Source organism: Pocillopora damicornis, chromosome 4 (assembly GCF_964200805.1).
Source record: "Pocillopora damicornis chromosome 4, jaPocDami1.2, whole genome shotgun sequence".
Classification (NCBI taxonomy): domain Eukaryota; kingdom Metazoa; phylum Cnidaria; class Anthozoa; order Scleractinia; family Pocilloporidae; genus Pocillopora; species Pocillopora damicornis.
Genome location: NC_142673.1, coordinates 22648388 through 22663661, shown reverse-complemented (window position 1 = coordinate 22663661; position 15274 = coordinate 22648388). Strand labels below are relative to the sequence as shown.

Here is a 15274-nt window from a genome sequence, read left to right as displayed (position 1 = left end):
TAAATTGATTTATACTTTCCATCTTGAGATCACTGGTGCTGTTCGCAATCTAATTGGCTCACAGCAGAGCGACTCCTTCACAAAACGCGTTGGCTTTTGCTCCAAGTTGTATCTTTTTCCCAGCCCATGAGAATGAAACAGTAATAAAACAACCATTCAGATTTTAACTTTGCAAGGCTTGTCTGAGGTTACAGACCAATTCTAGGAAAATAAGGGGCAAAAAAAGGTCGTAAAGTGGCGAATTCTGTGGGAACACTTTGTGTTAAAAAATGGCCGAAAACTGACTTACACTTAGGTTTTCAGACTGTTCTTTTAAATTAGAAATCACACCAACGACATCTGGCCAAATAACATTCAACCCTTGCCAACTTTGCACTCGTGTTACATGACAAGGCACTCGTTTTCAGCCAATCAGAAGTGCGTAATTTTTTTCATATACATTATTACGAATATTTTTTCGTGCGCGCAGAGATTGCACCTCATGAATATTTTCCACGAGAAGTGTTCTTGGCAAGCTAAGAGGACTTCTTCTTCAGTTACTGGAACAAAAACTTTTTAAGATTAGCCTATTCTGGGTAGTGCGTTTCAATGAAGTAGTGGAGAAGCGGGGCGAGCTAGAGAAAAAAAAACGAGGGGGAATGAGGAGAGGGAATAAAGGAGCGGCCCCATCGCCCTTTCTTCGTCGCTCGTGCCGGAACCCCGCCGAATGTCGCTCCCGCGATTTTCGCTCGACCCTGCTGAGTGAGGGCCTGGGGCAAACTAACTTGAATAACTGGAGTAGTATTTCACTTAGAAAACCCCGTTTACAATTACTCAGGCTTTGTAAAATCATTTACTCTGGTGAAGATCGTCCTTGAAAAATGTTATCTTCCGTTTTGTGAAAAAGACTGGCATAGGAGCCTAGACAGGACAGCTTGTCGAGAAAAATTTGCATGTCTGCCTTTTGGCTTGTTATCCCCAGGAGCCGAACAAGGCTAAATATGGAAGTATCTTTTAAAAGCCTTTCGCACCTGTCATATTGACTACGGACTCGTTATCGAGCACATCTATTTTCTATTGACCCCTATGCGATAAACATTAGATGGTGGTCGTGACTTTCGAGTCTTGCCATGTTACGTTGGCTTAAAGTTAACTGTCGAGTTTGTGGGTTGAGTCAGAGTAATTTTATCAGCCTGTTCAAAGACCAGTACTATTATCTCTTCTCGCGCATAGTGCGCGAACAAAATAAGGGTCACGTGGGAGTAAACAAACGCAAACGTAAAAAGGTGGCACTTTCGCGTATGCGCTCCTCGCATCTTCCTCGTTTCTGTGGACAGACTAATTTGTGACCACTTCGTGCAAATGCTTTCCACCATTCTCATTTAAAATGATCAATACTTCTTAAAAGAAAAGCAAAACTTTGTCGCCATATTTCAAGTTTTTGATACGGATGATGGGAGAGGCACCACAATTCCTTTATTCTGGAAAAAAAATTGACGCCATTAATTCATTACCGTACTGCAATATTGGAACTTGAATTTCTTGCTTTATCATTCTTATTCACCCACAAATTAAGTTCTTAATTAAAAGATGAATTCTTCTCGATCCATTTGGAGGTTTCCACTGTCAAGACGAAAACTTTGAAAAGTTTCAGTTAGGCTCCTTGTTCACTGCAATTTGCCCTTGGACTTCCCACTTTTTTGATATGATAAAAACTAACGCATTTTACAATTTGGAATAGGCTGTACGTCTCTATGCAAATCAATCATGGATGATAAATGGACATATCTACCCGTAATATTTACGTCTTTCACATCTTAGAGTCCTTTGGAAGTGCTCAATTATTAGTTTAATTTTGGAAGCTTATTTTGGGTAAGTGTGTTGAATAATTTAGCTAAAAGAACGGAAACGACGGTAAATTATTCATGAAATTTTTATTAACTTCCCGTCTTGAAACCTGGATTTTGATGACAAAGAAGCAGTCCTTCGTTTTTAACGAATAGATCCTGTGGAAACATGGAGGTCTCCTGGACGAGATCGACAATAAGGCAATTGCTCAATAGTTTCCACGTGATAGAAGTTTAATTGCAATGAGAAAATTCGCATTGGCCCACGTTGGCAGCGTACGAAGGGAGGGAAAGAATGCGATAACGATCTCAATTTGCGCTCGCTGTAACTTCTGTTTCTTCTGCCTTGTTTACCTCACTCCACGCGCTAAATTCAACCAAACGTCATGGCAATGCTAGTAACGTGACCTCTTCATTTTGGAAACGAATTTACTTGACGGCGTATCACAGTTGTGATATTAACCGGTTCTGTATGGGCGTGGATAATAGAAAGGTTGAGGCTTATCTCGTACCCAGATCCTGCCGCGCAACTGTAACTTAAATCGCCGATAGAAGGAATTGCTCGCTCTCACTTATTGCCTAGTTCTTCGAAGTTAGCACTACAACCCCAGCCCAGCTTCTCAACTAGCTACAATATAGAGAGAACTGGAATGATTCACATGATGGCATGTCCTCAATTCAAAAGCTAAACCAGATCGGTTCTTCGTGCGAAGTTTTAAACAAGGCAAAACAAATCACGGCACTGGTCTCAATACTTTAACTAAAGCTCGCTTCAAAGTATTAATTATCACTAAACCCATCTCCATAGATGCCAACCTATGTTGCAACTACAGCAAACTCGCGCAAGTTCAAGGTTCAAATTCTATCAAAGTCAATACATGAATATGAGTGCGAACATTACTTTAGCAGCAGTGAAATAAGGCCTGAAAAAATTCAGGCCAGTACAGCATTTGAACCCATGATCTCTGCCTATGATCTCATATGTTCACAGTCATTTACTCATCACTTCACGGGTTTATTACGAACCAAATAAATGCACAGCTATCAGTTGGCTTGTTAGCGCAGTTGGTAGAACACTGCACCGTTATTGCAGAAGTCACGGGTTCAAAAATGCGAAGATCGTTCGCGCATTCATTATTTAATCCGCAGTTCACATGCCTGATTTTCATATATTCACGGTTACTTAAAAGAATTAAGTTAAAAAACTATTGTAAAAATGCATCGAGTCATACCAAAAAAAGATAGTAACGAGAATTTTATTGTATAACATCTTTAATGAAACAGTTTGCAAAATACGAATTCCTTACTAAGTGACCACCCCCCTCCACTACATGTCCTACAAGAATGATCGACCGATTCCCATCAGCTTGTTGCAAAGACCCTGATCCATTTCATTCGTTCCTGCCGTGGATAAAGAAAGATTGTGTTTTTTTCCGTGAGGAAAATATCTGGCTGAGGGAGGTAAACGGCTTGTAGAGCTGGTAATAACCTAATGGAAACAAACAGTCGAAACGTTATCATCACAAATAGCGTACGCAGAGTACGAACAAGTTATTTGAAATTGCGCTGTTAGGGCGATAACTCGAGGGCAAGAAGTAAAAGACTTAGTTTAGATCTAATAGGCCCGAGGAGATATGCATTACATCGTTCGCCTTCGTGCACGTCACCTACGTACCCTTAGCGTACTTTCCGAAAAGAGAGCTTGATCGTAAGCAGGAGGGAATAGAATGCCCCGACTGCTGGATTACTAAAACACAGAGAGAAAAAGTAATCGGAGCTTTGAACACTACGTTGGGTTGTTTAATACCCGATTAATAATGATTCTTCGTTAGCTTCATACAACTGAGCATTTAAAACGATACCAGAGGCAATTTTACTTCTTCTGCCATGTGCCGTGGTTCATTCACATTGGCTGACTGATCTGAACACAGATGCTAATCAACGAGTAATTTTAACTCTGCTATAATTACTCACTGAACAAGGCCAGTCGTGGCTCTATTAAATTCAAATTAAAATAGATCTATTCGAAGCTGCACAAACGTGGAAGGCAAACGGAGTAATGACAGGAAAATAACTAAACATCAAGGAACGAACGTAAACTTATAGAATAACTGAGAAAAAGAAAAGAAAAGAAAAAAAACACTGAGATGAGATCACGAAATTTATTTTCCGCATTGCTGTTATTTTCCTTAAAAAATCCCTCTGTTATTAACAATGGACCTTTGTCAGACCTTGAAAAATGGCTAACGTCAGAGGCATTAGAGGCGACAATACGCAAAAAATATTCAATTGTTAATAACTAGGCAACTACATTTAGCACCGCTTACAATTCCAGACAGGTACGCCTCATATTGGTCTCCTTTTCGTCTCTCTTGTCACAATTCCAAAACAAATTAAAACAATTATCTTAAGCGGGTTGATTGCTGGCACAAGGAGAGGAAAAGAAGAGAATAGATATGGTATTATATGCATAATGACTCAAAACACCTGCTGAAACATAATAATGAATATCTGGCGTGCGCTGACAATTTTTACCAACAAGGCGCCAATGAACACTTATCCGGAGCCGTAAAAGATGTAAAAATTGTTAAAAACGATAGCTATTTTTCAAGAGAGCAAAATGACTGACGACAAAGACATCTGCCATCATGGCGCCCTGAGCCTCTAAACCAGGGCTTCTTCGATTGCCTGATTTGACACTCGCTCAAGAACAATCTTGAAATCGACTCTCAAATTCTCTTGAAGACGCTTAATACCTCAGGGTTTTAACCAGCTAATGAAGTAAAATTAAAAATGCAAACTATCGAAGGAAGAAAAATTAAAGTTGAGGATAATTTCTTGGGCAAAAGGTACCTGAAGTAAGGGGGGCTTTTATATTCGCGCGGAACCAAACTTTCTTCTCGTTTCACCAAATATGATTGAATTTTGCGCGAGTCAGAAAGGTACGAAGAAGCGCATTTTATTTTCATTTTCATTTAAATCCACCTGAAAAGAAAGAAATACGCCGCAATGCTGATCACTCTAAAAATTCCTTTGTTGAAACCACCAGAAAGAATCACGGATCCAGTTTAAAGGAAACAAATTCTACATTCAACAAGATAACATCTGATACAGAATTCTAACAAAGGTCAAACGAATAAATTTACCGTATCAGGCTACAGTGATACCTGTATAAAGCGAATTTCACACTAAGCGGACAAAAACGAAGTTTCTACTCCTACCTTTTCATACTTACGGTAAAACAAACCAACACCCAAAAAACACCTTCAACGAGTAGACATGAACCCTAAAATTGAGACGTTCTTTGACGCAAAACCCGTTCTGAGCGGAAACTTCAAGAAGTTTCCAAACAACTCCTTTCACATAAAAGAAAAAAAAAACATAACAGAGACGATACAAACAGGAAAAAAGCTCAAAAAATTTGATTTAATAGATAGACAACCACGTATACGGTTTAAGCTTGTTATTGTTGGGTAATTTTCCCAAAAAAACTCACAAGTTCACCCACAATTTCCATAAGGTCAGGATCCAGCAAACTGTAGAGAACAGCGGAAAAAAAAAAACAAACCTATCAGCTGGGAGTGTTATCCTGACCAAACATTAAATTCTCTTGACTATAATAGAGCGAAACACAGACAAGCTAAAAAGGAGAATAGACAACTGAATCGTGGGAGCTAACGGTACACTAATAGGAGGCATACTGAAATTATGCCGGTGAATTGGAACTTAAAACTCCATTGCTGGAACATACAGAGGTTTTCCATACAATTATATATTTCAAGTTCCTTTTATCACTAGAAAATCAAATTCATGAGTACGGTACACGCTTGCTTTCCGTCCACAAAAAATAGGATTCTGTCATAATAATAAGATTGCGTTCCTCTGATACGAGAGATGTGAAAATGACCGCAATCAAAAGTGTTACCCACAAAACAAGAAAATAGAATTAAATACAGTTCCAGACCGCAAGAATGCACTAGAACATTTCCAATTAGTCCTTCTGTCAAACCACTCTTTGAGTTTCAAATGCCATGACTACATCGTTTCCAGAAATTTCAAAATCAAATCCAAAGTGATCTTGCTAATTGGAGTTAAATTTTCCCTAAGGGAATTTAGAGCTAAAGTTTTCAATGATTTCTTTTAGTGACTTGTTCATTTAATTTTGTTTTGATTACAGTTTGAGGTTATGTACTCTCAGGTGGGGAAAATACGAGAGACTGGCGATGGTAAAAAGAAAAACAAAGTCGTGAAATGCATTGTCATGGCTAAGCTCTAAGATGAAACCAATTCCCGTTTGTTACGGGAACCATCTCCGTGTTACAGCCAATTTCTTTCACAATCTATTTATCAAAATATCAAAATATTAAAATAAAAAAAAAACACGCCACAGAGAACTATTATAAAAGCAATTTACAGCACATTCAGAGTGAGAGGTCAAAGAAATAAATATATATTTTCCCCTATTGGCTGAAGCGCATCAAACATTTCACTTGCAGCGAAGAATATGAGTTAACAGCTCACGAAATAAATAGCGCAGCGAGTAAAAAGTTAAATAAATGCGTCCATCAAATAACAAATAATTGTTGAAATACCAATTCAAGCTGCGTAATGAAATCGAGAGGAGAATAAAGGCCATCAAAAGTATCTAGTCTAATTTAAACTTGGCAGTATGACACTCAAGAAGCAACGAGAACACGATGTCATGGCAGAGAGCGTTCGCTTCATCAAAAATCAGCCTAGCGACAATCTATTTTTGTTATACTCAGCGGTTACCATGAATCTATTTCTTGCGCGTCGCGTTTTTGATAAACGTTCATTGTTTCCAGTTCGGATTGAATAATGATGCCGAGAAGACAGCGTTTGTAATTGAGTATCCGGTTCCCATTCTCGATAAGACTCACCCGCGAAGAGCGTTCGGAAGTGAAGGCGCAAGTTAACCATAAGAATTTCGCTTGTAAGTTAGTAGAATAACAGCTGTCAAGATGCGTATTCATAATTCATATCGGTTAAATTAAAGTAAGACAGGAGAGAGATGAATTAAACAGAGACATCCTAATGCAGAGTTGTCACTTCAATTATGACCGGACGTAGATCCTTGGACTCAAAAAAAAAAGGGCGCGCATCGACAGAAAAGTTGCCTAATTCTCCAAACACGTAGAACTGCCTCGAGGATTCCCAAAGTAATTCGATTAAAACAACCAAGCCTTATCATGTTGTGAAAGCATAAATATTGCACGACTTGGAGAGACACTTCACTCAGTTAAGTCGAACAAAATATATCAGTGCGGCGATGGAAATCATCGTCGCTAAACAGTCTTGTTTCTTTTTCTACGATTCTCGGCACAGTTTTGATCAGGCCAGGCTCCGCGGAAGAATTTTTGATCAGTTTTGCCGCAGTAAAATTTAGCGCTGGCGTGAAGTTCTCGCCGCATCACCTGTTTGCCGAGTATAATGAGGAGGAATTAGGAATCAAGGGACTTGTTGATGTTTTTTTTTAAGTCAATATGAGTAGCATATCTTTCTCCTGTCCTACTCCAGTATTAACTAGGATAACTTAAGTTACTAAGCACCAGCATCGAACAAAAAACACGAGCATCGGCAGGAATCACTCTGGGTTGAAATAGGAATACTGTATCACCAGGGGAAGATCTTTCAAGAGAAAAATATTCAATATGTATCATTGAAAAATTGTTGAAGAAAGGTACTTATAAATCGAACGGTAGTATTTGTTTTTCCGTATTTTGCAACAGTATCCACAAAGAGAGAAAAAAAACTTTCAAGAGCGAGGCAAGCGAATGATCTTTGAGGAGTTTTAAAAACGTTTAAAAGAATCGTTGATGTGTATATCCCTGATGATAAACAAACTCCTCTTAAACGCAATGTACTTAACACTTGTAGTTTGATGCCGATGGGCTGAAAATGTGACCAGAATAAAAATATAAAAGAAAAGAAAAAGGGTACGTGTAGATTTGTTGAAATTCCACCCACTAACAAGCACGGGACGTCATTTTATGCAGGGTTGCCCATTCTCCTGGAAACAGTATTTATAATGCATACAAAAGATTATTTCATCAAAGGAAGTCTAACAGACCGAAACAAAAGGACTCTTTTCGTGGCTGCTGCTACGAAACATGGTACTTGGCAGAGATTTGGAAACTTGTAGCAGGTGTGTTCGAGTTGGATTTGCAATGAGAGCTTTTTTTCTTTTTCACACCCAAACCAGTACCAGTAAAGTCACGTGACCTGCCTGAGTCGGCCTCATTTGATAGGCCACTTGATTATAGACTCGGCTTCTAATTAGCATATGGTGTCAAGGCAAGAAGGAAACCCAAAAGCCCGTGTATGATTGAGTCGCTTCAAGGCGGCTAGTAATTCAATGGCTAGGAACGATTTTTCGTGTCGCGCGAGCGCACCAAAACAGTCATGAATGACGCTTGAAAACAGCCTAAATCAAGAAAAATGGCAGATAATCGAAGGCCGTCCTCAGTGCCGTCAGAGGACTTCTACAAAACGCGTATGGCCAACTCGGCGAACGCTTCGCGTAAGTCTTCGATGCAAGCTGGTACTGAAGCGACGAATATCGTATGTGCAAACCGATCACTCTTTATCTTCTCAAAGGACAATATCATTCGAAAAGTTTGCCGCACGATCGTCGAGAGCAAAGTATCCTTTGATGCGTGAAAGCGTTCTTTGTACAAAATCTTTTCTAGGCCTTGGCGTTGTCTGTTAGTTTGTTGTCGTCTATTGCACGAGAGGAGCGTGCGTGTTGGCTGTGGCCCTGTCAATGTCTAGTGTTGTGAAATTTTCTTGAAATTTTTCCTGGACAATTTTCACTGAGTTGGTGGTATAGCTCCGTGTGAATTGATTTTTTTATCTTCATTTTAGCGTTTCTGTGAGTTTATGTTCGTATCATATATTCCTTAACTGAAGACAAGCCTTTTGAATATTTCATTTTATTGACCATCTTTGTCAATTGCATCCTCCTCGCCGCTAACACTCCACTGCCGAAGGAAGACAAGTCCGATCTTGACAGAAAACTAGTAAGTACACATCTTTACCGATATCTTCTCTAAATAACAGCAGAACTCAGAACTGTTCGCCGCTGCTGCTCTTGTCGTACGAAAGTTATTCAGTCATTCTCTCACTTTATTATTTTTCCTGTTCTTCCCTAGGAACAAGCAGAAATATATTTATTGGCAATATTTTGCCTAGAAGCTCTATTAAAAGTTATAGCTCTTGGGTTTATATTACACACTGACTCGTATCTACGGAACGGATGGAATATCTTGGATTTTGTCGTCGTTGTAACAGGGTATGTCATGATGATGTATACAAGGGTAAACGTGTTTATACCTATGCTGAATAATGCTGGGGTTTTTTTATTCAGCCATGTATGTAGATGCAATTTTCACTCGTGAATTTCAATATTTAAACAAGCTTTTGCTGCTGTACTGTAAATCTGTGGTGAGAAGATAGTCGTCTATTTTTTAGGAAAGAAGTTTCCAGCCCGCAATATATCAGGTTTCGCGGAAAAAGTGAGCTTGAAATATACACTGTGGGTCAACGGAAGCGAAATTCGCATCGGCATATTTCAACTTGACGACTGAACGTGGACCAGAACAATTCTAGGAACTATACACACGAAAACTAAACATGCTAAGCGGATCGTTACTTTATACACTTCATACCGATTGGTTGCGCTTAAAGTTACACTAAACTAGGCGATTGAACTCGGACAACTTGCGCGAGTTGGCGAAACGTAAAATGATCGAATTTTAACTGAACAGAATACTCGCTCAAGCGAATCACACTAACAAAAGCAGCCCCCAGTTTGGTCACGCTAGCGGTCCTGTCTATTTCAGACGACCTCATGGCAACACTGTTGTAAAAAGTTGCTTCTATTCTTTTTAGCTTTGATTGTCTGCGTCAGACAACTTTTACAGGAGGAAATTGTGTTTCCATTAGGCGATTATCGTTTCGCCGCTCGTCCTAGCGGGTAATAGATTTCGATATTTCAATACTTCACGCGATCTTAAATCCTGCTAAAATGTATCTACGATTAAAAGCGGAATTTCTTTAATTGCCCTATTCGCTATTATCCTCGACAGATCCCTTTTTTACTGCTGGATTTCAAATGACACGGACTAACGCTGGCATTCCGCAGCGCAACAATTCCTCCACGCCAAAACTCATCGCCGTTAAATTATTTAGCGTCGCTAGAGTAAATAGTCATGTTATAAAAAGTCAAAACACAAGTGCTAGCACATCCATTACACGAAGAACCGGCTATTTGCTCAAAATCGAAATAAATTGTTAAATCACGTATTAAAACGCTCTGTACACAACTCCGACCCGGTGCAGGTATTGAGTAGACCCTCAATTAAACAGCAATATCAAATAAAGCAAGGAATAACTCTACGCGGGATTTGAAAATAAAATTCAAATCAGAAAGTATCGAAGAGCTAAGCTCACAGTTGTCATCTCGTGCGAGAAGATAGCGCGCAGTTTTCACAAAGTTTTCCGTGCACTGCAGTCAAATTATCACCAAATATCATTTCAACCCGGAATTTCTCGTTAACAGATACAATGACTTAAGCTTAACATGACATAACTCCTCGCCTACGCATTCAACATGACTCGTACGAGAATAATTTTCGACAAGTGAAATTTCCCACGTAGTATCTATGGTAACAAAGGTCGTCGCAGAAAAGAAAGACAAGAAAATGAGAGGGAGATGTTGAGTACAAATAACCGGATAGTTTTGAAAACTTTTGCGGAGTAAATAAAGCGTCGGATAAAGCGCAATTGAAATTAGAAAATTAAGACTTTGGTCAGAATCTCGCTCTAAATGGAACTACTTCCTCTATATATTTTTACTAGTAGGATAAGCTGGCAGTCAAACGTGAAATTTTAATTGAAGCTTCCTTTCAAAAGCCAAGAGACAAACTGATATTTCCGTTTCCTGCGGCCAAAGACTTCATGTTTCTCTGTTCTCTCATTCCCAAACCAATTGTTTGCAGAACGGGTAATAAATTATTCAAAGCTGCGGGGAACTTGCCAGGGACGCAGTTTCGGCACTACACCTGTCAAAATCTCCTTGGGTTACCCCGAAAAATTGCCACTTTATCGCCAAACTACGCCTTTCTCTGGTAATTCACTAAACGGGACTGAGAAGCGAATGCAAATAAAAACTATGTTTTACAAACATTATGGCAGAAGGTCGACTGTTTCTATATTTACATAACAAAACTATTTTACGCGGAGATATGTCACATCGACTTAATAAGACCCTTCACAAAGACGCGTACTTTTCTTAGTTTGCATTTGCATGCTAATAATTGAGGTTACAGAAAAGACAATAAACAAATAACTGCTAGTTTTCCGTCTTAAGGAAAATGCCAACATCTCCGAAGTTGTAATTGTTTCGGCGAATAATGAAGGCTTACGAATCAAAGTAATTTAACTTTTCCCTCGATTGACACATTCTAAATAATCGTTTCAAGAAAGATGATTCTATCACCTAAAATATCTGTGTTACAGTTTTCAAGGTCTTGAACAAGTTTTTGTTTGTTAAACTTACTTGAAAGGTGAAAGAAACACGATAACATACTGCAATTTGCTTAAACAAGTGTTGTCTGTTATTTTCACAAGCGAAAGTAAGGTGTTTGTGGTAATGATGATCGCTCATGCAAGGAAATGAAACATTCATACATGCAAATCATACCATCATTTTTTCTTCTTGGCTCTGCTGAAGAATGCGAGTTCACATCTCAATCCAGTTCTACACTTCATACAAGATAAGAAAACATCTCTGATGTGATGAGGGAAATATTGGACATTTCTTTTTACAAAGACAAATGCTGATATAAATTGGAAATCTGTGTTTTCTTTCCTCAAAAAAAAGGTTTCCGCTCGGTGCCAAAGCTTGCTTAGACAAACAATCCGCCAAATTGTAAAATTCAACCTACCATCAAATTGAGAGCAAGAAACAAATAAGATCCATAAATTTTCTTCCTGCAATCTTGTGAAAGCAAGTGAAAACCTATATTTTTAATTTCAGGTTGTTATAGCAACTTCCAGTTAAGTTGGTAATTCACCAGCAATAGTTTTAATAGCCATAATTTTTTTTAAACATCATCAACAAATATGCAATAATTATGAAGAATGTCTCATAAATTTGCTAAATGCAGTTTTGGTCTTTGAATATTGTGAGTGAAAGAAAATTATTACACAAGGTTCCCCGCAACAGTCCACTTTTTTTTTAGAAGGACTGTCAAGGCCGACACTTAACAATTGGTTTTAAGCTGAGCGATAAATTAGCAGTAAATTCGAAATGAGCCATCAAAAAATAGTTATTGACAGTCTCTGACAATATATCAATTTGATCATAATACATGTGTTGCAATTAAAATCCTTCTACATGCTAGATAGAGGATGGCAACAAGAAAAGGAGAGAAAAAAAAGGAAAAATCACATGGAAAGCCGCTAAATGAACTGTTCTGCGGCATTATAATAATAATGACACATCTTGTTATCACCACACATTTTGTACTGAAGGCAAGCAAGCATTTTGTAATAGGGGCTGCAGCATTTTGTTACAACAGTTAGTCTACACAATTTGTAACAACATCTTGATGTGAACCAACATAATGACCACACTCCAGTAGGCTGGTTAGCTCAGTTGGTAGAGCACCGCACCTGTACTGCAAAGGTTATGGGTTCAAATCCCCTACAGGCCTGAATTGTTTCATTATGGTGAACATCACTTTCATTCATTTCTTAAACCACAGTTCACATGATTTTCTATTTTATGATTTTCATATATAGTGTATTATAGCGACTGATTTAGAATTTTTCTTAGAAAAAACTTAGAATATTTGTTTACTTTTTAACCCTTTAACTCCCAAGATCTGATTGTTTATTATCTCCTCTTGTTGCTACACAATTCCTTGTAATTTAGATACAAGAATTTGGTGTAAGGTCAAGATAAAAACTTCTTCCTGATAAGTTTTAGTATTCTCATCAACTGTTGGCTAAAAATGTATGGATATCATAGGGATAAGTTACATGTTAGTCACTTCTGGGATTTTAAGGGTTAAGGTAGATAAGCAGTAGTCCAATAGTCAGTACACTGAACTCTGGGTCCAGAGATCTAGGTTCAAGACCTTGCTGGGGCAATGTGTTGGTATAACTGTCCAGAAAGCCAGATGAAATGCTGGGGGATAACCTTGCAATGGACTAACATCCCATTCTGGGGGGAGTTGTAATACTCCTAATTGTTTCACGCTGAGGGAACTGGGATAGGCTCCGGCTGGGTAGACTACTAGGCTAGAGTACAAAATCAAATTCACAAGACGATAAATAGCTCTTTGACGACTCTTGGAGGCAATCAGTCTTTGGCTCTTTGTACTGATTTTTCCTTAAACAATTTCTTCTGTTAAGTGGCCACTTTGGGGCTGTCTTAAGATTGTGCTCAGTCACTAACACCAGTTATTGTGTTTGTGAAAATATGAAAATCATATATAATTGAACTGCAGTTTAAGAAATGAATATGAAAGCGATCTTCGCAGTACTGAATACTGCTTAAGCAGTAGTGTGTAAATAAGGCTTGAAAAGAAGGTCTTATTTTCACCATACAAAATCATTAACAGTCACATGTAAAATTGCTTCATTATACCTTACAAAGTCACATAGCTTATCTACTGTGTAATTTTGAGAAAATGATCAGTCACCTAGTTAGTTAAAGCAAGTTAGAATGGCTAATGTAACATCATTCATCAGTGCCTCTAACTCAGATTGCTTTGCACTGTATATTATAACTTTATTCATTTGATTTCTATTTTCAGCCTTTTGAGCTTGCCACAACTAAGAGTCTTCGAAGCTGGAATGCTGAAGGCCCTGAGAGCTGCCAGAGTGCTGCGGCCACTGAAACTTGTATCAGGCATTCCAAGTAAGTCTAACACAGATTTGTGCCCTTATTACCAAATTTTTCTTATCTTCCTATGGTAGTAAATCAACTCTGAGCTGCATTAGTTCTGTTAATTTTACATTTACTGATGATTCTAGAAGAATCTGTTGGTCACGCAACTTATACCAATTAGCAAATTAAAATAAATTTTCAGCTGAAACATAAATCTTGAAAGTTTAAGAAATTTCTAAAGCTGAAATTTTCGGTAAATTTATTCAAAAGTTTGCAGTAAACTAACTAATGACGAGAAAATTCAGGACGGCTATTTCTAAGTTACTCTTTGTTTAACACTAATTTTCGGTTGAGATATTTCACTGGTAAACAGTAAAACGACAACTAAAAACCATTATTAGACTGTGACTCAACCATGTTTTATCCAAGCAATATCTCCCCCTTTCACCCGACTTTTATTTGTTTTTTTCAGTAAAAATTCCCGAGAGAATAGAACTGTCCAAGCGATGAGTTAGCCAATTTGCCGGTCACATTCATTTAAAATCGCTTCTGTATGGCCTATGTTATTATCAATACCTTCTTATTTAGTATCTCTTTCGCCTTTTGACCTTTAAGTTATTTTCATACCCGAATAACTTAAAAACTGATCACTATCCCGAAAATGTTTAAAATTTCAGTTCCAATATGGCTTTCAAAGATAACAGTCTAACTGCATTAGCGCACCTTCCATGTATGCACAAGCGTGACAGGGAAATTTTGTTGAATCATGTGTGCTAAAGCAATGAATTAAGGTTAAATAGATAAACATATGCCTTTTATTGATTTAAATTGAAGCAGACAAGATGGCGTATTCACCAAAATTGCTTTTAACGGCTAGAAATGAACAACACATTACCCAAAACAAAAAGTACAACAGAAGTACTTACCACGGTTATTCCCAGCGGGATATTAAATCTCTTTTCGAGTTTTTACCAAGCTTTTCCAATTCCATTGAAGTAAAATTGAATTCATAGTGTCGACATTCCTTGTTCGATGCCTTGGATCGAGAAACAAATGGCGAAAATATCGACGCAAAGTCCTATAAAACCTCCCACAGTGTGATGGCATGCAAGCGATGCAAGCACATTTTAAAGAAACGCGAAAGACCCTGGGGCTGATCAGAAACAGCACTTGTACAGCGGAGATTCACATCGCACTAACATGGCTACCAAACTTTCACTGAAAATGTAACGATTGTTTACATTACTTACAATTTTTTTGGGGGTATTTTTTGAAAACGTTGCAATATGTGGGAGATGAATACACAGTTCTTTTTATCTACTGTTATGGACTTTCGGTTGTTCGACTTTACAATAGACAATTCAATAAGTTGTTGTGAGTGTATACCCTATGACAGGTTAGTACTGATTTTTCCAAAGGTGATTTTTTTTAGTTATGCTGTTTTTCTGTTTCGTTGTTTTTCTAAAATTTTGTTTTAACTTGTTCACAAGTGAACATTGACGTACAAAAGATTTACACCGGAAAAAAA

At 38.1% G+C, this 15274-nt stretch overlaps 1 protein-coding gene and 1 long non-coding RNA gene across 5 annotated transcripts in view; one reads left to right on the top strand and one right to left on the bottom strand.

Moving 5' to 3' along the window:
* Window positions 1-3066: 3066 nt before the first annotated feature.
* LOC113685516 (uncharacterized) lies at window positions 3067-14894 on the bottom strand. The gene is made up of 2 exons (XR_003447574.2): window positions 14673-14894; window positions 3067-3315 (listed from the first exon to the last, which is right to left on the bottom strand). It is a non-coding gene; the product is annotated as an uncharacterized LOC113685516 (long non-coding RNA).
* Window positions 8115-15274, top strand: part of LOC113685515 (voltage-dependent calcium channel type A subunit alpha-1) — a 38228-nt gene continuing 31068 nt past the window's right edge. For 2 of the 4 annotated variants that reach the window (XM_089204526.1, XM_027203023.2), the window contains exons 1-4: window positions 8115-8489; window positions 8762-8866; window positions 8999-9138; window positions 13673-13776. In XM_089204526.1, coding sequence (XP_089060652.1) covers window positions 8286-8489; window positions 8762-8866; window positions 8999-9138; window positions 13673-13776 — 553 coding nt within the window. In that variant the 5' untranslated portion in view covers window positions 8115-8285. Of the gene's footprint in view, window positions 8490-8761; window positions 8867-8998; window positions 9139-13672; window positions 13777-14905; window positions 15143-15274 lie in introns of those variants that run through there. The other 2 variants (XM_089204528.1, XM_089204527.1) reach the window with 1 other exon arrangement.